The sequence below is a fragment of the Plectropomus leopardus genome, chromosome 11, assembly GCF_008729295.1.
Source record: "Plectropomus leopardus isolate mb chromosome 11, YSFRI_Pleo_2.0, whole genome shotgun sequence".
Classification (NCBI taxonomy): domain Eukaryota; kingdom Metazoa; phylum Chordata; class Actinopteri; order Perciformes; family Serranidae; genus Plectropomus; species Plectropomus leopardus.
The window spans coordinates 6,185,858-6,211,179 of NC_056473.1; the positions used below are offsets into that span (position 1 = coordinate 6,185,858).

At 40.2% G+C, this 25,322-nt stretch overlaps 1 protein-coding gene across 2 annotated transcripts in view; it reads right to left on the reverse strand.

The window, feature by feature from the left end:
- syt7a (synaptotagmin VIIa) overlaps nucleotides 1-25,322 on the reverse strand; it is a 97,691-nt gene that overhangs the window by 37,777 nt on the left and 34,592 nt on the right. The window contains exons 2-4 of one of the 2 annotated variants that reach the window (XM_042495464.1): nucleotides 17,864-17,967; nucleotides 2,353-2,432; nucleotides 844-978 (exon numbers count right to left, since the gene is read on the reverse strand). In XM_042495464.1, the coding sequence (XP_042351398.1) occupies nucleotides 844-978; nucleotides 2,353-2,432; nucleotides 17,864-17,967 (319 nt within the window). The remainder of the gene's footprint in view (nucleotides 1-843; nucleotides 979-2,352; nucleotides 2,433-17,863; nucleotides 17,968-25,322) is intronic. The other variant, XM_042495463.1, reaches the window with a different exon arrangement.

Genomic DNA, 25,322 nt, shown 5'->3' on the forward strand with positions numbered 1-25,322 from the left:
AGCTGAAGATAGACAGGAAAGGTGGTGCAGCAAAGAGCCAAAAGTCAGAATCGAACCCAAGAGGCTCAAAGGACTCAGGGGCCGTTTATGCGGTGATAGCTCTTTCATGGAACATTATAATTTTGTTCCAGTTTGGCCTTTCATGTACACGACAACTGTGTTTGGAGGGCCTGAAATGCGGTTTCCGAGTGTAATCTTTTGAAAACCTAACTCCCTCTGATGCCGTGTAAACTGGCAATGCGTGGATTCTGTGAGAACAGCCCTTTGTGCAGGCGCATGGTGTTCTTCTATGGTGTGTCATTACAAAGTTACACCACCGACTACTGGCCCGATATGCATACTACAGCGTTCTCGGTTGTTTTTGTGGATCCATGTACACAAGGATTATTCTCACAATGTTATCATATGAATGCAGATTTTTTTAAAGACACAAAGGAAAGATATTTTCATTTTTAGTAGGGCCGTTCTTGTCTAAGCGTGGCCTCAGCCTATATACGGCGCACACTTGTGTGAGGTGAAGTAAAGGTGAAGTAAAGGTCACCCGTTGCATCAGTATTATTAACAAAGCTCAAGAGAGGTAGCCTAAAGCAGTAACAGCAAACAACATCTTCTTTCCTAAGCTGCTATCACAGCTGGGGCTTACAGCACCTGCTTGACGCTGCTGTTTTATCTTTTATCTGTGCATGCTCACATTGTTATTGTTGTAGTTATCGTTGTTGGTGTGACCGGCCCTCACAGGAAAGGAAATTAAAGGTCAGGAAAGGGGAAAGTGGTACTGGCCCCTGCCTCGTTACAGCCCTGCTGAGGGGGGAAGTCTCTTACCAACCTTGGACCAAGACTCACTTGAGTGTGAGGCGAGGATCTCCATATGGGGCATAGGGAGAAATGTTTAGTACGAACTCCTTGGGCGGATAGGAGCTCCACCTCTGCTGCACTGTGCTGCTGTCATTGTTATTCCAAAAGTCTCTGTCTAGATCACTGCGGCCAAAGAGAGAGACAGGTCAGAGCAACACAACTATGGACAGCCTGGGCACCAACCAGCGCCTCACAGCAGGCACTCCTGCTTTGATGCGCTGGCTTGGTTTGAGGAAGAGGGTTACAGCCGCACTGAACGGGAGTTTGAAAGAAAGCAGGTCCAGATTAATGTCTATTTTTCCACCTGAGGTTGACAAATCACCATAGCGCTTTGATTTAAAAATAAAAAACAAGGGGGCAGCCTGGAGGGGGGAAAGACATTCACAAAAGCTTTTCATAAAGCAATGTGCTATAGCAAAGACACAGAGAGAAAGAGAGGGAGAAGCAAGAAAAGTCATAATCTGATGAATACATACAGCATGTGATTACATTCTGTTCATCTAGCACGGCACCACTGATGATACACACTTGAGTAAACATTAAGAAGTCTGGCCCCCATCCTCAGCGTGAGCGGTGAGGACGCATGAACGCATGAGACACAAGGCAGAGAGATAAATTGCACACAGTCAAAGTAGAGGAGGAAAAGGTGAGCAGAATCACTGATGTCATACAAGTCACACAGCAGTGGTCAGAGCTGGAGCACAGGGGGCGGGGGGGACAGAGCGGGAGAGAAAAGGCAGTGCACAGAGAGAAGGGAGTTTGAAGCTGAAATGACCAACTGAGCACACCAATGCTGCTGGAGCCAGTGAGAAAGAAAATGCAAAAATTAAGACACCGGGGGACTCAAGTCAGAATACATTCACATAGTCCATCTTTAGTGCTTCAAACCATCGGCCCAGAAAATAAAAACACATTCACAAATAGCTCAGACAGCAGCAGGCTATAGAAGAGAAGTAGTCGTGAGCAGGTTAATAGAGGCATTTTGAGGAATAAAGTGTCGTACTTAGCATTACAAAGCTGACATTTTTCAGTATTGACCTATAGCCTTGTTTCACGAAGAACAGAAAATACCTTAATCTTAGTTTGAGCCCTGCAAAAATTTAAAAAAAAAAACAAAACATTTATATTCAAACGATTTCATAAAGAGCGCCCCTCTGTTTAACTTGCACCATTTTAAGCAATGCAGAGGCGTGGCTTAAGGCCTGCACTTAAGGGTGACCTATCTTACAAGCCATAAGATAAGTGCAGGGGCAGGCTGGTCCAGCCAAACGATTCACAGGTAAGATAATGCAGATTTAATCTATACTGATTAAATCACTAACCTTTCATTTAATGTCTAGCCGAACATGCTGTTGTAGAGATTGTGCCCTTCAAGATAAAAACAACAGGCCTCATTTTCTTGTTTCTGTGCTTGTACATCACGGGACTCAAAAGCTGAACCAAATGGAGTTCATTATCACCAGATTTTTCGACCCCAACCAGTTACCAGGCGCTTACTTGATGGCTTTCTTCTCCCCTCGCCCACGTGCCGAGTCTGGAGTGTCTGCTGTTTCCACTCCTGGCTTATTCCTCTTCCCCTTGAGCCAAGCGGAGGGAGGAGATGAGAGAGAAAGCAGAGAAACAAAAAGGTTAGCTCAGATTTGTCCTCCGAAGCCCTGTTTTTGCTATTCTAATTTCAAGTGTAAATGCCTCACCCATTATCTCAGGAACACTGTGCCATCAGTCCTTTACCTGATGGTCTCCTGATTACACTCATCAAAGTCAAATCAAATCTGCTTTTGAGAGCCATTTCTGACTATGATTATCATTCGCACCACCCTGAAATTTACATGGCAATTGCCTCTTAAAGGTAATCCGCTGGAGAGAAGCCTCTAGAAAGTCCCCCACCAGCCTGATTTCAAATAGCTGGAGCATGACCTGCTGTAACCATGGAAATAATGGCAATTTGAAGGCTTTGAAAAGTGAGGTCTGCTGGGTGCATTCTACTGGAAAAGCTCATTACAGTTTAAGGTGTTTCACACATGTCACAATGCAAGTAATCTGTATTGACACTTTGCCACATGTGGGACAAGGAGGGGATCAGTCTAAAGCTGCCCGGCCCCCCCAAATACCACGCATGCTTCCCTGAAAGTGATCCTCTGATACACATCGAGGATGGGCGAGGATCCTCCTGCCCAGAAAATGAGTGGGAGGAAAAACACCCTGAGCTGCCACCGTGGCTTGGCTCGGACAATTGGATTTTAAGTTGAAGGGCAATTTCCTGTGGTAGGCTTGCTTGGTGGAGGCTGTGCATGGAGCTTGAGACAGGAAATCTCAGACTCCCTGCTTCCACTTTACTTTTGTAATGAGCCTTCGTGATAAGACCTCGCTAGAGTTCTGCTCTGTGGTCCGAACCACAGCGTAAACACATCACGTCTGTGTGTTTTGTCATGAAAAGTGTCCGCTCTGGATTGCTTATTTCCAAATATAGTGTATTTTGAAATTTGCCTGTTTTCTCTCTCTGATCATGCCAATCATCCATCCATGCTTCTCTTATTTAGTGCTCACTGGGAGGGGCAACATAGCATAGCAAATGCATCACATTAGCCTAGCAAGCTAACAATAGCTTGATCATCCTAACCCTTTGACACCTGGATTGAAGCAGCAGCATTAAGATGCCTTTCACATAAATTTAAACCATTCAAACCTAACCAAACTTGTTTGATGTCTTCAGAAAAAAAAGGGGGGGGGGCAATGAGCAACTTAAAAAGAAGTGCTCTGCAGGGAAGAAAAAAAAATATTTACCTGAATTTTTAGCAACTTTTTTCCAGGTAATTTTCTTTATTTATTTTTTTCTTTTCTTCAGGTTATGGTCTTGTTGGTTTTTGGTGGGTTTTTTTTTTTGTAGGTTAATTTCTTAGTTAAAAAATTACATCTTGTATCTTTTTATAATATTATGCTGCTTCTTGGGCAATTTCATTAGTTTTTCATTGCCTTTTTCCCATCAGGTCAGTTTGCTTAGGTTTGAAAGGGTTAAGCTCCTTTGCCACACCCACTGCAAACCTGGAAATAAACGAATTTCAATTTTAAAAAAAGGTTGGGAAAAGGAACAGAAAACAACAAAAACCTTCAGAGTCTGCTAAACAAATGGAGTAAATTTGAAATGTCTAAATAATCCAATAGTTTTTTGCCAAAAGATGCAGGATATTGGCCACATTCATTGGGTTAATACTGAGAAGGGCAAAGTTGATCTTGGAAAAGCCTAACCCGTAAGGCAGATCTTTTATTATCAAAACAGGAAATGGTGTTTCATGCTGTTTGTGTGTCATTAACATTAAAAATGCAACCTAAAGAGTAATGGCTTATTGGCCAGTGTAAGCTGCATGTGTTTTGTGCTGAAGGGCTAGTTATCCTAGCATCAATTTTATTGTCACTTGCAGTGTTTTTTGTTTGTTTGTTTGTGGAGAAAAACCTTTGCTGCCCAACCCAAGTGAGCAAATGACTTTGTCTTTGAAAATAATAAAACCTTGGGTCACGGGTTGGGTTTTAGCCTCAGATTTTGGGTATCAGTCAGATTGAATTTTAAAGGGATCAACCAGCTTTGTATCAAAATAATGTGGATGGATAGTGTGCGTAGATGAAATGTGGTAGACTTTCCTCCATCTAATCAATGACTAGATACCCCTGTTGCTCGAGGCTTTACGTTTGCAGTTTTGGATTGCCTGCCAACTGCTGCCAACCCTGCTTCCTTTTAGCACCAGGGTCTGATGGTTAGCACACATATTTTCAAGGGTATTTTTTGTATTTGGCAAGTGTTTAGATGCGTAATTTGAGGTTGATTTAATGTTGTTGTACTACTTACATTTTATGTAAGACCCTACCTGAGTTACTTTTGTTGTTTACAAACTTCACTTTTGAGATCACTTTTGCTTAGTTTTTACTGAATATTTGAAGGCAAACTGTGACGCTTACGTTGACATATAAAACTATAGCACTTATTCTATTGCAATTTTATGCTCTTGAAATCAGTCATATATTATACACTTGTATTGCCATATACCATATGCCCCACTTAAATTTCCTGAAGGTATGGAATATTATATACCGCCCAAGCCTAAGCCCTATCAATAATCTATACGCATCATAAACAACAAGACAATCAGTAGAAGACCCCCCCCCCAGATGATCACCTTTTGGAACCAAGGGCGAGAGTTGCCGAAAATTTCTGCCCACCTGTATACTCTAAATAGACTGTTTTCAGTATATGCCAAGCATTTACAGCTGCCCATATTCCACCACAAACACAAACTCATCGAGCACTAAACACTGGGGACTGGGGAAAACTTAGAGAGGCAATCAGCCAGAGGTTATGTACAAGTTTCCGTCAGCCTGAATTGACTCATATCTATATGATGCATGCAGTGTTCAAAAATAGCAAAGGCTTATAGAAATGCAAATTGTGCCACAGCAGAGCTGAACAGGCAGAACAGGCAGATTGATGCAGATTCCATACGGTCCAGATGACACAGATACCATACCACACCACAGTCCGCACCTTGGATATTGTGGCTTTGGATTATTGTTGGATCTGTTACAAAGCCAGAGTTGACAGTAGCACTGCTGAGCAAAAATGATAAAGCCCACAATGGCACTAGGTAGAGAGAATGATATCCATCACACACAAGAAAACAAAGCCACTCATCTGTTGTATAATCAGCACCAACCTGAAATAAAAGGTCAACAAATGAATAAACATAGATCTGACAGGAAGGACCAGTTCAACAGCTGCATACAAGAGGTTTGTTTGTAATTTAAACACTGACTTCGACATTAACCATCTCTTTATAAGCTATCATGGTAGTCTATATACTGAATATATCACATGTTCTCGGCCAACATTTAAGAGACCATCCATGATCTTTTATCGACTGCTTCAGGCATTTCACAGCTCTTATCACTGGCTTCATATACTGGCGGAATACATTAAATGACATCATAATTTTGCACACCATTTTGTAGACACAAATGCATACAATCCACCATTAAAGCTTCACAACATCTGCATGCCCAAGAGGTAGACTCTCCCTAATACAAAAGCAAGATCATTTTACGCAAGCACGCCACAATAAATACTGTCTTTGTGTACGGCAATTTCTGGGGAGGCAAAACTGTCTGAATCTCTGTCAGGCGAGGACAAGCTATCAAAGGAACCTCATGTATCATTCAATGCTATCGTGAAATTTTCAGGAAGGCGGGAAGACACAGAGGATGAGCTAGCCTTGAGACCAGTGCAGACAGAGGGGTGAGAGCAGAAAATAGAAATCAAATTTAAAAAAAAAACCAAAAAGAAACCAAACAGTGCGCTCAGAAGGAGATGAAAACAAGGACAGTGCAGGACGGTATGTGAGACAAAGAGAAGGGGGGGAGAGACAGGTGCGAAAAGTGAACTGAGAGAAACAATGAGTGACAGGAAGTCCCGAGTGGATTGGATGTGAAAACAAGAAATGGATGGGCATCCAGTCCCACGGTTCTCATTTCCATACACACACGAGCTTCAAAACCATCTCCTCCACCTTTCCTGCTGCTCATTCATAAGAGCGGATAACAAAAACACTCTGTCTTCAAGGGAGTTGTGGAGGCTGCAGGGATCCATAGTGATGAACATAACAAAGCTCACCAGCTCTTCAGAGAAGAAACAATAAAGAAAATCAGCGCAATAGCCCAATTAAGGGTTAAATAGTACCAGTGGAAGAGAGAGCAACCCCCCCTCATGCTCTACTCAAATATCCTTGAAAATACTTAAGTCTAATTTCAACCAGCCGTCTTTTTGTTAAGTGACAAAGGGTTTCACACGATTACAGTATTGAGTGCTGTCTGGCTCTGAGCCATGAGTTCAAAATAGCTCCAACTGATATCATGAACCAATTATGAGACACATTGCAGCAAGCCTCAACTTGTCCAAAAAAGAACCCCGATCCACTCACACTTTTTAATAATCAAACCCCATGATAGAGTGTTATAAAGTGCAGGTGTGTCATCGTGAGACCAACAACATAGTGAGGGCCAGCCCGGTCACTATAAGAACATATGGGCATCATATGTATCTGCAAACTACAGATATGTTACATTTGCATGTTTTAGGCATATTATACCATGATCTGGGGAGTACTGTTATTCTGATTGGCTGCAGGGTGTTCATTAAAAACTGACAATGGACACCTACTAAGTAGTTCCAGTTTGTTAACAATTTCAAATTATGGTGCTGGCTACATAAAAGTATCAGTCTGTATCTAAATCTGAGTAACAATAGTAACAGGGACGCAGTCAAAGCTTCTACGGCTGTGGTTCCTGACTGGTCCAGCATCGGGGTTGGGATTTTTTCTTAGTCATTAGTTCAAGGTCCCCACATAAGATAAATTACCACATATACAATTTGAATTCACAAAATGTAAAAGATACGTTGGCTAGAACACAAAGAAAGAAAACATGTTGCAAAAATAAACAGGAACATCACTTCAAAATAAAAGCTCTGTCGCAGAAATTCACTGTGCTTGACATGTTCACAAGTCACTTATGGTCCATTCAGAATGGACCCGCAACCTTTTAGACAACAACTCACCAGGACAACCACTGCTCTACAGGGTTTCCTACACACTTATTCATTGATGGCAGCCCGCCATGATTAAAACATCCGCCGCAACATATTGATTTTATATTTTTAGAGCTTCATTAGGACATACAGTTTGGTCATTCTTTGCACCACACTCTCGGAGCACAGAGTGTACTCTGGGCACAGATAGAGCATCAGAATGTCAGGCACAGTGAAAGTTTACTATTCATTGTACTGGGTCTAAAAGTTTGCATTCATTTGCCTCTCTGCAGCTGCTCCTCTTATTCATTTATCTGATCGGATCAACAGATCAGTTATAAAGCCTTTGACTCAAACTCCTGCTAACGAAAACAAAAAGTCACAATGAATTCAGCCTGCACTGTTCATGGACCCACAAAACTGTCCCAGTTTAGAGAGGGGACACATCGTCAGCTACTGCCACACACAGATTCTAATTATATGGGAAATACTGCTCTGTGTACAGTTTATTTACAACACTGAATGCCATTCTTCAGTGCCTCATCCTCTTGACCACGGTATACACTGGACAATGCCCTTAGCGGTGTCCATAATCAGGAATTACTTGACTCCACATCAGTAATTAGATGCATTTACATTGCCTGTTCAAGACGGGAATGTCACGTTGTTGTGCCGCCTCGCCATTCTGTTGGCGAGCAGAGTTGTCCTACCTCCAAGTGGGACAGGAGGTAGGAACAGCACAGAAATGAGCTTGGTGTAAAACATAGAGCTGGAAAGACCATGGGTGGCATGGGTGTGACATTTTGACAACATGTTTATGTGTGATACCCACCATGGGAGATTTAAAAAGCGACTTTTAGCATAGTGGCTAATTCAAAGAAGAACAGCAGCTGTAAGTGTTCACAAACTGGGAAAACAATGAGATACAGGAGCTCTTTACCTTAGGAGCAGATAACGAGATCAGCTGTCATATAACAGAGCAGGTGAATGATTGTGATTGACATGTTATGTCTTTGTTATTGTCTAGAAAGAGCTGCCAAGGCATTTATGATACGTCACGCTAGAGGCAGACGCTGGTGTGTAAAACGTCACACCCATCATGCCTCTTTTGATCGCAGGATGCCGTGATGCAGTGTCTAATTACACACTGGAGCGGAGCGATGCCGTCATCATATGGTTCTGTGAAAAAATGCAGGGGCGGTATTAAGGGGGGGACTTGATTGATTAATTCCTAATTTTGGACAGCTTGTCAGGCATTAACACATACTTATATAAACATTTCTAAAACATACAGGAAATAAGTAAATGGATAATAAGAGGCCTTTGTTGTTTACTTACTGAATTTGATCAAAATCAATCTCCTCTTCTACCATCCTTAGTTCTAACAATATCTAATCCTGTTTTACTTAACATACTGGTCTTAAGTCAGAGGCCCATATGAACTTGGACAGGAAAGTGATTATGCAGAATTTGTGCACAGGCTGGGAGGTGTAATGTTAACAATGTAAGTGTATAGAGGTACAAGAAATAATCTTTGCAGTTTGTTACTTTTTTTATGGCTCCTAAATATTACTATCAACTGTAATGTTGGTACTGTTGATACTGTTATTTCTTTTTTTGGGTTCTTTTCTTCAAAAAGCATACTATTAGTATCATTGCCTATATGAATAATTTTTCAACATATACTTTTGATTCATTTCAATTTCATTTTATGAAATTCACTCTTTAATGTTAAAAACAGAAAATGATGCAAGTATGCTGTGCTGTAAAATATACACAAATTTTAAGTCCAATTAAGATGAAAAAAAAAACAAAAACTCATAATGAAAGCCTAACACAATATGTTAACAAAAGAGGGCTAAAATATGCTGAGATTTAATATTACACAGACTATCATTAATGTGTTGGAACACGTAATTACTGACTCCCTAATAACCACTACAGATTAATGTATGTATTTGCTGATCCAGATATTTGTACGAGTGTCACAATAGATGTATTAAAAGGGGAGGGGGGGCTGCTGAGGCTTCATCTGCACAGGCCCCAGATTTTATGTCTTTTTTGCTATGGGACAGATGAGTGAGAGAAGACTTGGCGTAGGACTGCCCAGGGGGATGCTGAGGGTTTTCTGGAAGAATCCAGACATGAGAGGAGACAGAGAGAGTGAAACTACCACTCTCTCTGTCTCAGTTGGCAGTGCACTGCCTTCCAACACCCAGCTGTGTTTGTTTGCTGTGAATTAGCAGACAGCAAGAGTCTACATGCTCGCTCAATATTACCCACATCACAGCATAATTAGAGGGGAGTGCACTATTAAAATGGTCATCTGCTGATAAATCATCAGGCGATCACTGGTTTTGAGCATCTGTCAAAACATCTATTTTTTATACCTGTGTGTTCTTGTGTGACATCCAGAAGCATGTAATTGCAAAGACATACAGTTTACATCACACTATGTATCACTTAAATCTGACAGGTCATAATTTGCTTTTAATATAATTATCCCGATGGTGGTGGCAATTCTTTAAAATTCTGTAATTATTGATTTTCACATCTTCTCTCTCTTCTGATTGGCATAATTACTATCATCCTCCTAACAAGTGTGAATTCCCAAATCCCAGTTAACGCAACCAAAATACTGAAGGCTGTTGATACAAGCCCAACAGGGATCAAATCAGCCTGTGAATCTGGTCAGGTTCAATCTCAGCTCCACTCACAACTATGTCACGGATCAAACGGCACAGGGCTCACAGGAGCAAGCAGAGGGTTTCTGAATGCCAAACAGCCTCCGCTGCTCAAACAGATGTTAGCTGCACCACCCCTGATATCCAAAAATCCCACCCAACACCTACAACATGAGCCCCTGCTGACAATCATCAGCCCCACAACACAGAAGCTTACTAACCGTGTGACCATTTGTTCTATTTTCAGGGTCTACACACATTTTCATTACCAAAATTTCAAAACTTTTTCGTGACTTTTCAAGGACCAAAATAAAATGTCCATGAATTTACACAACATAAAAAAAAAGAAATGCAAAGTATTCTTTACCCAACTCGTTACTTTAGCTACTTTAGAGCAGTTAAAACCAAAACAAAACAACAATCAAACAACATTATTGGGGATCCTTCTTTTTGGCTAACAAGATGATCACAGCCTCCTGGCTTAGATCACAGCCCCCACAGTCACACAATGGAGAGAGAAAATTAAGGATGTCTTCTATATAGAAAATATAACTGCTAGACTGCAATTAAAAACAGATATATTCTAACTAAATGGGCACCTGTGATTTCATACCTTTTCAAATGATGTGATCTACTGGACTATTTCTTTTCTTATTTAGATAGCATTACTATTAATTTACAGTATGCTTCTTGGTTTTTATGATTATTATTTTTATTTTTTTTACCAGATATATTTTCCTTACATCGGAGAATGGTGGGAACCAAAGATGAACATTGAAAAGATGAAACTCCATGGCCTCTTCTGCATGACATTTATGCATGGGCTGTATCTGTCAACATAATGACTGCACTGTGAGATTGCACTGAACTTATTGAACATGAAAAAAACAAACAAAAAAATAACCCTGGGCTCCCCATGTCAACTTAAAATTATTAATGGGTCATAGATATGGAAACGTTGGGATTCATGATCCTACATGCTAAATTACAATGTCACAACATTATTTTTGCTCCACTGGACCAGCATTATTTAAACATATCAAATTCAAACTCTAATGAAACATGAAGGGAAAGGCAGGACACAGGGAGAAAATAAAGCAACGTATGTGATGGTGTGAACCAAATATCAGACATCATCGCCAAGTAGAGCTATTATGTCAACAGCTAAAGAAATGCTGTTATGCAACATAACATGGAAGCTTTTTCACAGGAAATTACTTTAACAATTTAATTGATCACAATTCCATGACTTTTCCAAAGCAATCCAGGATTATGTGATTACTTGAGGCCTGGAAAACAAGACTATGGAATATCATGATATTCAAGGCTTTCTATAACTGTGGCAACCCTGTGTTTTCTTGTTCCTACTTTTGTCTTTAATTACAAAAACAGCAATAAAGACAGACATGAAACAAACAAAATCAACCAATAAAACACAGAGGAACACTTGCTGTGAAACGCGAGTGAAAAATGTGAAGTCGCTCATAAAGAAAAAATCATATTGGCTCAGTGCATGTATTCTAAAAATTTCATGCTGATGCATCTATAAACAGCAATAAGGAAACAGATTTAGCAGGCAGCAGAAGGGGACGATAGCATTCAATGCGCAGTTTTTCCAGGGGGCTTAGATAACAGAAAGCCAAGCAGGAGGGAGGCTTCAGGATGACTGCACATGAGGACTTTTAAAATAAAACCCATCGCGCTGGTTGCCAAAGCTAAAACACCGAAAGCAACACTCACCCAAAATGTCTTGTCTATTAACCTATGAATCATAACCAAAACTGGCATGGGCCCACTCGCAACTGACACGTGAAGCTTGAGGCAAACATTTGTTCTTATGAAAGCTGACACTGTCAAAGAGTACACTCGGAAACATCAAAAATGAAAGTTTTAGACGTGGCTTGGCTTGTGGTAGCTTCATGTGAAATGAGCATTAACTAGTGAGCACTTCTTTTTACCTAATGAGAACGTTTGTGCGCAGCCTGCATAAATTTAAAGTACACCAGATACAGTATGCATATATAATAAGGGATACACTTGAAAGTAACCGTGTTAATGCAAATGATACTGTATGTACATTCTAATCATGTGTTCAGGGAATATAGTGCATCTATGCATCCAGATAAAGAGATCAAGGGAAGTGAGGGAGTGGAGACTGTAACACGAACAGATTGTAGAGCTGCTGCGCCTTCATGGTTGTCAGTGATGTATAGAAAAAAAAAATCTCACCCTCAGATATCAACGTGAGAAAAAAAAAGATTCTGAACAAGATTACTAGTATTTATGCTTCATTAAAGCACAGTACCGCAGTGCATCATCAATAACAGGTTTATCATCATAGAAATGACTGCCGTTTATCTCAGTCACACTTTGGTATTATGTACATAGAGCAACTGTGTTTCATGTGGTTTCACATCAGTGGGCAGCTGACATTTTTCCATAAGTAAGTGGTCCGAAGACAACAAGGAGCTTAATTAACATCTTGATGTCATTCAGTGTTACCCCCCACCACCAAACACAAACACACACCCTGAAGATGCACTGATAAGAAAGACAAATAAGACATTCACAAACAGCATCCCCCCGAGGCTACATCTACATGAATACTTTTTCATTTTAAAATGGTATATTATTATTATTATATATATATATATGTATATATATATATATATATATATAACATGAAAACACACACAAGCTTTTTAGCATTGTTTCAGCATTAATTCCATCTATACCAAGACCCTGTATGTGTGTACCGGTGTAAACAAACATGAAGGAGATACTTCAGAGATGGCAAAAAATCAGACCAAAGATTTCTTTGTATGGACTGACGACGAGGTATAACTGTTGAACCCCTTTTTTACACCAAAACTGGCAAGTGTACGCAGGATTTTTACACCCGCTAAAAACAGACTTCTTCCCCATCCCAAAAACACATTATTTGTGAAAGAGAGAGTGGAATGGATACTTTGTAGACTTTAATAAAATGTAGGTCAAAAACGTATGTCGGGTGCTCATGGAAAACGGGAACTAACAGGATAAACAGGAAAGAAAATGTGAAAAGCGAGGAGGGATCGCATAAAAAAGCCTTTATTATAGTGGCTTAATCATAAAAAATGCTTTAAAAACTTAATTATTATAATTAATGATTATTATTTCTCACAGTCAGTGTATTTTAGATAGATTTTTCATGTTCTCTCTGTTTTGTCATTATGGTTTGTTATTCATGATATTTCTGTTAATATTATGATATTTCTGTCATTCCATCATCTGGTTCACGTGATGGCTTTCTAGTGGTTCCTACACTACATAGGTGGGGCCATACCTAGATTGTATATACTTTTAAAGCCCTGACAAAGACCCGCAGTGATCAAAATATGTTGGCATTTTTAAATAATAATATAATTCCTCCTCTTTTCATGTTTTTCACATTTTTGGAGTGGCTGGATTTCCTTCTTGATTATCCTGTACAATATTTGTCTTTCAAATGTAGCTGAGTCAAAGTAATGACTTTCCAAGAAATAAAAAATGCAAATATTCAAGGAACCTAAAAAAAACTCAGTTATAGTTTCCAACTGTTGAGACTAAAATGCAACCCCGAAGTTTTCACACTATAACACGGTCATCAGCATCTTCAAAGGTCTCCAGAGTAGTGTGGACACTTGGCGTAAACGTAGCAATAATTGTAGGTTTTTAAAGAAAAACATATTGACTTTAGCCTGAGACTGAGGATGTGGTTGATAGTAGCCTTCACAGGGTCATAAGGCCAACAGATCATCGCCGTATCCCAGTCCTCCCCTGCTCTGTGGCTGCGGCGCGACACAGTCACAGGATGGAAATAAGATCCATTTACAGCAGAGAGGAGCGAGGGCACGGCGCTGGCAGCAGAGCTACCTTCATCCACAGCTGGAGCCCAGAAGTCATTCACTGCTCCATTTACTTTAAAGTGGAATATCAAATATAACATGACGTTCCAGTGAAGCAAACAATACAAAGACTGTGCTGTTCCACTGTCCCATTTCAGCACAGGCCATTTCCTCCCTGTTTCATATACGTTGCAACGGTGTCATCCAGAAATCTAGGTACAGTCACCTTCAGGGGATTTAAGCAATGCAAATGACATAATGGGGAGAGGCATGTGCTGTGTGGAGCCTGCTGTAATGCCAAATCCTGCCATCTGTGAACCGATAAGATTCGCAGCAGTGCTATGGTGAGCTCAAACAAGTTGGAGCCGACACTAAACTTGAAATAGGTGACCTGTGTTCCTGGGTTGTACAAGCACAGGATGAATCAGAAATCAATTAAGTTTAAAGGCATGCAAATTTAAAAGAAATCAGCCAAGTGAAGTGGCACTCAGCCGTACATCTCTGTCTGCCTAATGACTGGTTGCCTCCCTTTAATCAATCACATTTCATACCACATAATCACAATGACATGCCCTCTATTAGAGGTCAGTCCGCTTGATCTGTGCTCTGTTTCTCCTCAATGAGTGGACTGGTACTGATGCTGTCTCAGCACACTTTACTGATGTTGGAGCTGTGTCTGTCTGAGGGATTAATTAGTTGGAGTCTGCACTGTTGTGGTCATGTGCTCACTGATGCAACTGTGGCCGCTCTTTCAGACTTCAGTCTTAAAAATGTATTTTCAAAAATTTTCCAAAGCATTCTAGTGTAAGATGGGAATTAATCACTAATGATGCAGCATATATTCTTATAAATACATGAAAATGTGTTACACAAATGAAACATGAATGCATGATGAAGCATGCATGATTATAAATGCACTTCACTTAACACATACAGTGATAAGTTGATTGTTGATGTATGGGTGAGTAATGGTATTTATAATGCATTATAAACTCCATCTGTCACCCTCTAGTTTATAACTAGACACTTGACACTTATAATTCATAGTAAGTCACATCTATAGTGTTTTATGACTGTCGATTTAGTGCATCAGTAAACATTATGTGTTGTATGAGTGTGGTCATAAAGCATTATGAAGGCATTATAATTCACTATGAATGCCCTCATAATGCATTATAGATGGTCTTTATAGAAAGTGTTCAGCATTCAAACACAGAAATCTGCAATTATACTTGAGAAACAGTGCGTTTCATTTGGTCTGTCCATGCCGTTACGTCCCCTTTATCGCCTTTAGTTGCTCTAACTTGCACGAAAACATGAGACACTTGATGATTCGTCATTAAAAATCATATAATGATCAACAGAATTATACTCGATGGGTCTCATTAATGACACAAGATCAGAATGAATTTGTGTGTAAAGTGTTTGCAGTTTCATAGAATAAAATAAAATAAAATGAATCAGCGAGAACCCAACACGATTCAAGCCTAAGAGAATAGTGAGAAAATACAGACCGGCCCAGTGTAACCTGTCACACCACTGCTTACAGAAGAAAATAAAATATTTTTTCTTAGCTCCACTCAAAATAAATCTCAGCGTCGGAAAAGTTTTTCACTCTTTCTTTGTTCGAGGCGTGTTCACAGGTCAACAGGATGCACCGATCCATAGTAATTTCCACCTCCTTATACGGAGGTCACTGGCTATTCATGGGCGAGGATGTATGCTTAGTGCTGACTTGTGGAAGCGCACTGTCAAGTTACGTTTGATTGCCATTCATGAACACACACACACCTCTTTACGCTCAAATCTGATCAGCAGATCAGCATTCATGAAACACCAGTTTCATGAATGCTGCGCCCCAAACAGCATTAGTCTTCGACAAAAAGCCATAATATTTCTGCTGGACACCAGGCAATCAAATTTGTGCCAAAAAGCTTTGGGCATGCACATTTTTTTCCCCACACTTGACATTCAGCATGTAGCTCTCAAGCCAAGTACAACTAAAATACCATTTTAAAACTATTACATCCAAACACTGACTTTGAATTGTATAACAGTGATAAATAACAGACAAAATAAGTCATGCATTAAACCAGAGGTATATTATTAGATATCCATTATTAGAAAAGCCTAGCTGCTGTTTTAGACTGTCTCAATGATGTCAACTGTTGGATGGCACTAAATAACTTTCAGCTTAAAAACTCAAAATCAGAAATACTACTGCTCTCACTCCCAAACCCTACCAGCCGAATTCTGGATGCCCTTGGTCCCCTGTCCACTAATTTAAAACCCACTGACAGAATTTCGGGAGTAATATGTGGCTTTGATCTAACCTTTCACCACCATAAGAACCATCTCAAGAATTAAACCCATATACTGTCACACTCTGACCTGGAAAAAGTCATTCACAGATCCATCCTCTCCGGGCGTGACTATTGTAACTCCCTCCTCTGTGGCATCAACCAAAAATCACTCTCTTGCCTCCAACTAGTTCAGAATGCAGCAGCTAAGTTTCTCGCTGGTTTTAACAGACGACCTCACATCACCCCCTTCCTGGCTTTTCTCCACTGGCTCCCAGTTTGTTTTAGAGCTGATTTTAAGGTGTTAATGATCACTTCTAAAGCTCATCTGGGTCTGGCCCCTAGCTACAAAACAGAAATGTTGACCCCATATGAGCCAGCTCACAGCCTTAGATCCTCAGGTGGGGCCCCTCTGGCCGTTCCAAAGTCGAGGCTTAAAACTAAAGGTGACCGTGCCTTTGCCATCAGAGCTTGGGAATGACCTGTCGGAGGAGATACAGCTGGCAGAACCAGTGACTTCTTTAAATCACTTCTTAAAATCCATTTTTATAGACTTGCTTTTATGTGATGTCTTTTAAATTGTCTTTTGATTTGTCTCTTTATTCTGTCTCGATCCAGCTTATTATTATATTGCTTATTTTTAAAACTCTGTGTTTACTGGTTTTATTTTATTATTGTATTTTTCTGACATGTTTTTGCCTCTAGTCTCTTGTTTTAGTCTACCTTAATTCATGTGTGGCCTTAGTTCAGCATTATTGTCTGGCTTCTATAGTTATATCCCCTCTGGGTTATCTCACCTATGCTTTGTTTTGTTTGTCAAAGCACTTTGTAAACTCTGTTTTTAAATGTGCTATATAAATAAAGTTATTATTATTATTATACTGTACTAGTGTTGTAACAATACTTGATTTTCTAATTTTATAGCATTACCTTAAAAAGAAATTCCCATTTTTTTTTGGTTATCAACAGAAAGATTGTAGTAAACATTAACAATATGAGAAAGCAAGAGAGCGCTGCTGGTGTATTGATACTATGGGTAATTAGTATTGAGACTGTGTCAAGTACACAGTAACCATATTAACTGATAAATCTATATTTTTGACACAACTCAGTGTTGCTGAAACCACACTTTTTTATGTTGCCAGCAGGTGGCGCTATGGAGAGGTCAGTTTTTTTGAGGAACAAGCACATTCACTAATGATACTTCATTCTGTTGCATATATTCATGTACTTATGGACTTATACTTGGAGTATTTTCACATTGTATTTAGTATTTTTTGCACAAGTAAGAGACCTGACTACTTCTTCGACCACTGGTAATATGTTTTCTTTAATAACTGTTGTGTAACTGAAGATTCTCGGTTCAACAAGACAGCACATAATATTTGCACATATTTTCATAATATTTGCACACATTGTTGTTTCCTCAATGCACCACTGTGTCTTTTTCAAGCACTATCACAGCAGTGAATGTTTATTAAGGCTCTCTGATTATTAAAGCATGTTAAGATGGCAACAAATGTGACTGGAAGCTACAATATATCTGTTAGTGAAGCTTGTGCATAAGTGTGTGTGTGTGTGTAAACTCACCAGCTTGCGTTGACACCAACCACAGACGCCACAAAGAGCCACCAGCCAAACAGCACACACTGTCACTGCGAGGGAGACCAGGAACACACTGAGGGACACTGAGCCTGTGCACACAAACACAAGGAAAAAATGAGCGATGCTTTTTTTTTTGCATACATGGTTGAATTTTCTCCACCGTGTGTAAAATAAAAACATGGGATTCTTTCCTACGGAGCCGATTGTATGCCACAGTAAATCATGCTGTCAAAGGGGGCAACCCAAAACAAAGCTCTCCTTCCACGTTGTGTAATTGAATAGCCAAGCAGAGCTGCCATTTTTACATTCTGTCATAAGCAGCTGAGAAATACAATCTCATCACTACCCCCTTCGTGCCGGAGCATTTCAATACCTTTTCCAATAAGAGCTGCAGCCAGGCATCACTCAGTTGCACACACATCACTGTCATGGTGTCACAGCTTGTTAACTGACAGGCTGAAAGTGAAGGGAGGAGGGGGAGGAGAGAGGAGAGAGGAAGGGAGGCTGACAATACAAGGGAGCCCATGATTAATGGCTATCAGTAGATGCCCAGTGAGAGAGGTGGCTATGGAACAGAGTCATAAAAAAACATCATCTATTGCTGAAAGAGTGTGTGTGTGTGTGTGTGTGTGTGTATGTGAGACAATTCACGCCTGCACATGTGTGTGTGTTTACATGCTGCTTATGATACTATTACAATAAGTGGATCTAAACTCGTAAGCACTTTCCGTTTCAGGTTGCACACATTTAAACAATTCAACGGCCTTCACTTGGGAGGACAAGCACATAAAGCTTCATTGAGCTCTGATATTTGTGCTGCGGGGAGGATGCTAATGTATTCAAATTTCTGATTCCCTTCTCACAATTCTGATTTCTAAATATACAGTGATAAACTGGTGTCAGGATGCATTTTCACACCTCTGAGTGACAAACACCCATGCTCTCCTTTCAATAACTGGGTTTGTCTTCTCCCCAATTGCTGCCTCCTTCCCTTCCTTTGCTTGTCACAACTGGCCCATTCATCTCGCTCCTCCATCAGGATCTCGGCTTTATTCTCCACCTCGCCGTGTCCTTTGGGAGCTCAGCAGCTCAAAAAGGAGGAACAGCTGAGGGTATGCTTGTTTCATATGGAAAATAACAACGGGGATCAGCAGCACTGTATTCCAGTCTTCACTCAGCCTCAACTGCTGTTTTGAAGTCGACATGATACCTGAGGCCACTTGCAGTTAGAAAAGAGAGAGTGCATGCAGAACAGCTGATTAGACTCCTACTGTTATACGGTCCTCTAAAATCCCAGGAGAACACAAATTCTGTACTGTGACTGTAACAAATGAACCATTTAGTCTGTGAACTTGCAAAGAAATGTGTCTGAAAAAGGCAAAAAAGAGGAAAATCTTGGGTTGTAGATGAAGAGGCTTTGCAGTGAGAGATGGAGGTGAGTGAACTTTGCACAGTGGCTAATCTCAGCTGGGCACTGTGTCTTCAGTAAAACCAAGATAAATGGTCATATAAATTTAACCCATTGTGCAGTTTTAAAGTCAATTGTCCTGATTATAGTCAGGACAATCAAAGAAACACATTTATACTTGCCATGCCAAACTGGAAATGGCATCAATAGACATTGTGAATATGATATAAACATTAATCAGATGTGTGTTTATACTTAAACACATGTTTTTACCGTCTTCTATATCATTATCCTCTCACTGTTTCCTTATACTTTATTCACAGATTCATTCATTTAATACTAGACAGGCTGATCAGCTTCACCTTCTGTATTACAAAACAAAACATGACCAGTATTCACTTAGATATTGCGGTGTGCAGATACAGAATGATAAAATACACATTATGAAGAGCTCATCTTTAAAAAAAAATTAAAAGGAAATCATTAATACATGTAATTCATGATGTTTAATTAGTGTTAGTGTTGTGTTGTATTTTCTTCTTGTTTTTCATTGGATAAATCCTTTCAGACTGGTTACTTTTTCTGTGCTTTTTTTGTCATTAATCTTTTTGTTGTGCTTTTCTGTAAAATTTTGAAAGTTTTTTGTTGTTTTTTTCACCACCATGCCCACTCCATTTTATCCCTCCTAAGGTGGTGTCAGACAGCATTTGCCACCGCTGCTTTTGATTTTGTCTATGTTAACACAATGGCCATGCTTCATATATCATGTTAAATTCACTACTTAATTTACCTACAGTGATTACAGTTCTGCTGTGTAGTAAGGTAAGGTGCTGCAGTTGCTGTCCACAAACTGCAACTCTTGAATAAAAGAGGAGACTGGAAGTCAAGAGCACTCACTTCGTAGCAAAATCTGGAGACCAAAATGTACCCAAAAGTGCACAGCACAGCACATTAGCAACTATCAAAAAAAGAAAGAAAAACAAGAAACAAAACTCAGTTGACTGAGGGATCTGTGACTGATGATTCCGATCTGTGACTTTAAAGGGGCAGCCCTAGAAGCCACATATTATAGATTTTATATATTTGGAGCTTGACCGTTTATTAGGTGTGCTATTGGACTACATATATCTTTTTGTTTTTCATTTCATTGCACTCTCAGGCAGAGCAGCAGAATGCCATGTGCAGTGAAAGTAAAACTTAACCGTTGATTGCCTGCGGTCTAAAAGTTTGCTTGTACTCCCTTTGCAGCAGCAGCTGTTCCAATCCATTGATCTGATCAGCTTTGATCCAACTGACAGATGAATTATCAGTCAGCTACCACCACACATCTAATTACGTGGAAAACACAGAACACTGGAATCTTCATTCATTGTTGAACCCATCCATCCCCATGTCTGTCTGCATCTTACACAAACGCTAACAGGTGGCACTGTCCAAGCAGTGTATTTTGATGCCCTGGGAGTGACATCTCAAGTGAAACGCCTGTCAGCCAGGCGCTCCAATCAATCAATAGGAAGCACATATGCACTGCATAAGAGATAAGAATCCTACACATCTTAAACATCACACGAGTTTGTCCCCTGATGACAGCCACAGCTCCAGTCTGGAAAACAATCTGACTTGAATGATCTTTAAAGGTTTAGATATGATCAGCATAACAGTCATTACGGGTGACCACCCCGCCCACTGCCCCATTAGAGACTGCAAATGGTAAGAGGACGTGTCCATGCTGTCCTCAGCATGAGAGGGTCAGTGAAAGACAGCTAGCTCTTGAACGATGAATGTACCATTCATAGATGTTCAGAAATAGACACAAGCTATATAGTCTGTTACTGTATAGTCATAGAGAGGTCAATAAAGCTGATTCCATTATACCACGACATCAGCATGGATAGCAATGGCTTCTAAATAAGGCAGGCTGAACTGGTCTCCAGCTAAGGGCATCTATGTAGCATCGGTGCTGAGTGGTTTAGTGATGGATGTCCTGATTCCTTAAGGGCTTAGAGAGTCAGGTGGAGCCAGCAGCTGATGTAAGGCCCAACATCCTGTGCGCTTTGTGAAGGTCGAGGGGTAGGGCGAAGGGTGGTATGGTTTATGATCTGTGTCAGTCACGAGAGCTGAGGGAGAAAAGAGCCTCCAAATAAAATGCAGCATCCACAGAGGCCGCGTTACAGCACTCAGTAAATGGACAGCTGGAATCCCACTTCATGGAGTATAACTTGTTTTTTAGCAGCTACAGAATAGCACTGTGTGCAGGCCAAGCAGGGGAATGAAAGGAAGGAAATACACCGTGTTGAGGTATTAGGGAGATATGCAAATCCTCAGCACCATGGCTGTGGAGAAAAAGAGGCATCATTAGAGTAAAAGAAGCCTGCATTACACACAGCTATCACAGCACTCAGGAAATTCAATTCATCTTTCCTCTAGAACGAAACAAAACTTTCAGCTTGAAATGCTCAAACAGGTGACGCATTTGCCAAGTAAAAGAAACTAGAATAAGGAGACAATCTTACTTGATGCTAAATGAGAACTGTAATGGAGTAATCATCACTCTGTTTAACTGGGTAAGGAATAAAAAATACTTAATGTGGGAGATGATGAATCACATCGAAAATGGCACGACTTGGTGAAACTGACAAGTGAGCTGAACAAGCCATTGAGCCCTTTGATCAGTAGCCTTTAGAAGTCAGAGCACTCTTCAACTTGAAAGTCGCTTGTTTGTTTTAGATTTTTGTGGCTATCGCTTTTATATGCACATAAAAGTGGAAATAAATGGCACTGTGCACTGGGGTGAGCGGTGACAATGATGGTGTAAATGAGCTTGCAATAAACCCTCTTGCTGAAGAGGACAACAAAGACGAAGTCATGCTGAGGTTAAATATGGATGTTTAAGGGAAACGCAGAGGCAGAACGTGCAGAAAAGTACAGTCTTTAGAATAAGTGCTCTTTAGTACTGGAATCTCTAACTTTAACACAAATATCAATATTTAATGGAAAAACTGATACTAAGGGCATGCAAGCTACAATCTTTATGAAAAGATAAATACCGTAAAACTTAAATAAATATCTCGGGCTGTTATTTGCTTCAATCGCTGGACTCATTTTGTATATCTGCAACAGGCATCTAAATGGTTTCCATTCCTTTTGCACAAAGAATAGAATAGAATCTCAGAATAGATGAGAAATATCAAATTGTTTATTTAAGCCAGTTTGAATATAAGGCTATTGAATAACACATCACTTACAAATCATGCATTTGCTCTAGCTCTGAGAGACAATTAGAGAAAGAGAGAGACTCATTTTACAAACCTGGCAAACTGACACAACTCTCTATTCTCTTAAAACAGTTTTCACAACAAATCTTTATGCAAAAGTGATCCTCACGTACTAAAAAAATATATAGAATGGAGGAATTGACACATATTCAGACGTTATGACCACTTCAGAGGCAGAAAGTCACTCCTTTTTTACATCTCTTTTGTTTACCATACCTGCAGATATGAATGAATAATACCTTGGTGTTCACATTTTCAGTAAAATGACCTGAACTATTGAACGGTTGAAAATCTAACTGAGCTAATGATATGTAGCAAGTCTATATTGACAAAAATATTGTGTGTGAGCGATCTAAGCAGCGATGTAAGCAGCTAACCAATGTTAGCTCAAGTGGGTTGCCCAACAACCTAGTCTTTAAGAGGTTTTACACACCATTAGAACCAGAAATAATCAGCCCTGGTGTTGTGTAGAAAACTGTAACCTGTCGCTATACCCAGCTAGAAAAAAGGCCTCTGTGTTTAACTAAGGCTCAGCTTTGTGAACAGCAGAATGACTGTAGTTAATATTACAAATACAGAAGAGCGTAAAAAGCACAGCTGGAACAGGTGTATCGATACTGATAAACATAAGTATTGAAAACCATTTCAAATATTCTGAATCCATATGTACTGACAATAGATATTTTGACAACACTAGAGCTCTTAGAGCAGAGCAGCAGTGAGTACAACAAGCATTACTGTGGTTACACAGAGTGGGAGTGTACATGTAGGTGATCTGGCCCACATGCAGTGAGCTAAGCCAAGCAGAAAGGGACCAGTCCTCAGGGGTAGAAGAAATTGCTAATTGGACAGGCGGAACTGGAGCAGTGTCCAGTCAGCAGAGCTGCCACACCGCATCTTTATGCTCTGACTGAGGTGGAGAGGGCAGTGCCTCGGTAGCTCTGGGTGCAAAGCTCACAGCCTAATCGCCACTTCAAAGTACCCCCTCCTTGTATCGGAGTCTGGGTTCTGCCCTCTTTAGAACCACTGAGCTGCTGTTGGGGTAATCCTCAGATGTCACTCAGATGTCTTTACAGCCTGTCCCCTCTGAGGCACAATCTGTGTGCAACAGCAAGATGTTACTTACTTCCAGTTAGACTGTGATACTGAGTGTTTCAAATTGCTTCCATCTACCTTCTGGCTCAATTCTACGCTGCGGTTTATTGCTTTTGTTTTGGAGTTATTTCTCAAGACAAAAGCCTGGGTGGTTGTAAGCAGCACATGCAATGGAAGGCGTTCTATCTAAATATCTTCCTCCCCTGCTCAAACGCACAAAATAATTTGTGTGGGAAGAGCGTAAAATTGATTCAAGTGGGGAGATGTGGATAAAATGAATAATTACAATGGTTCCAGGTAAATAATGTTATTGTCAAATAAAATGATGAGGTCACATTTCACACAGCGAGCAAAGAGGTGGTTGCTAACAGTGCTGAGGCATGCTCAGAGAATGAGCTGTTGTTTTGGCTTGTTTTAGTCCTTTTACTGTCGTTACAAAGCCAGCCAGCCCGTCTGGCAAGGCTCAAAAGACATTTGTTTGAGACAGAACGTCATTTCAAGTAGGATGTACGACAGATGACTGACAGCTCTCTCCTCCATGCATACACCATTGTGAAACCTTCCCACTGCCATTTGAACAAATGTACCGCTTGGTGGGTGGGCATTGATATTTGTTTTTGATTTGCAGCCCAACAAAATATTGCAGCTCTCTGAAAATGTTAGATATCCTCTAAACTAGTGCACAGATGCAGAATGCTTCATTTTCTACAAGTTTAAATTATTATTCACAAGGTTTAGGGGTTGTAGAGAAAGTCAGGTAATTTTTCTCAAGATTTCTTATAGTTTGCTGATTGCTCTGACACCACCCTCCACCCTCTCTTCTAAATATGGTCACTTCTGGCTCCAAAAAAAGCAAGAGGGCCAGCCAAAATACCAAATTTGAGGCTACGTCCATTATTTTATACAGTCAGTGGTTTCTATTTGTTTCAGTAGGGTATGGAAATCCACAAGAGAACTGGATGGCATTCAGTCATCTTTAATTTTTATAATGCTTTCTGCATCCTATTGTTTCATGACTGAAGAAGCTGAAACTAGGCAGGTTTACATTACAGATTTGCGCAAAACTTAGGCGATATTTTCAAAATGTTGATTAAATACAATTGCAAATTAACCTCTTTTCCACTGAGTGATGTTATGCGACTTCTCTTGTGATAACATTCCAAGAAGCATAGCAATGGCCGTTTAACACATTGCCAAGTTTATTTCCATTGCAGCCACCGCACTAGCCATCATCTTCCAATTGAAGGCGACTTAGGCGTGTTATGGGAGTGATAACAGAAAGGCAAGCCCCTTATATGTGGGAGCGGCCATGTATGGGCGATTCCTGGAAGATAATAGTGCACAATTTCAGAGGAATTGTGGATTCAAAACTTTCCGATGATCTGCTCAACCTTTGAAGAGTTATGCGATGCAGTAACACCTCTTGTAGTGCCTGCTGCAGCACTTAGCCATAGCATCATGTGACCTATAAAAGCTGGTAAAAAAGTGTTTCCATTGCAGTTTTGCTAAAAATCGCTTTTTTAAATCACCTGCAATACCACCTCATGCAAGCGTAAAAACTTTTTTGCTATAAATGGGATTTTTTCCCCCACATTTGACATGTTTCCATTAGGCATATCTTATATTTGCCGTTTCAATTTGTTCAACTTGAGGGTTAATGGAAACC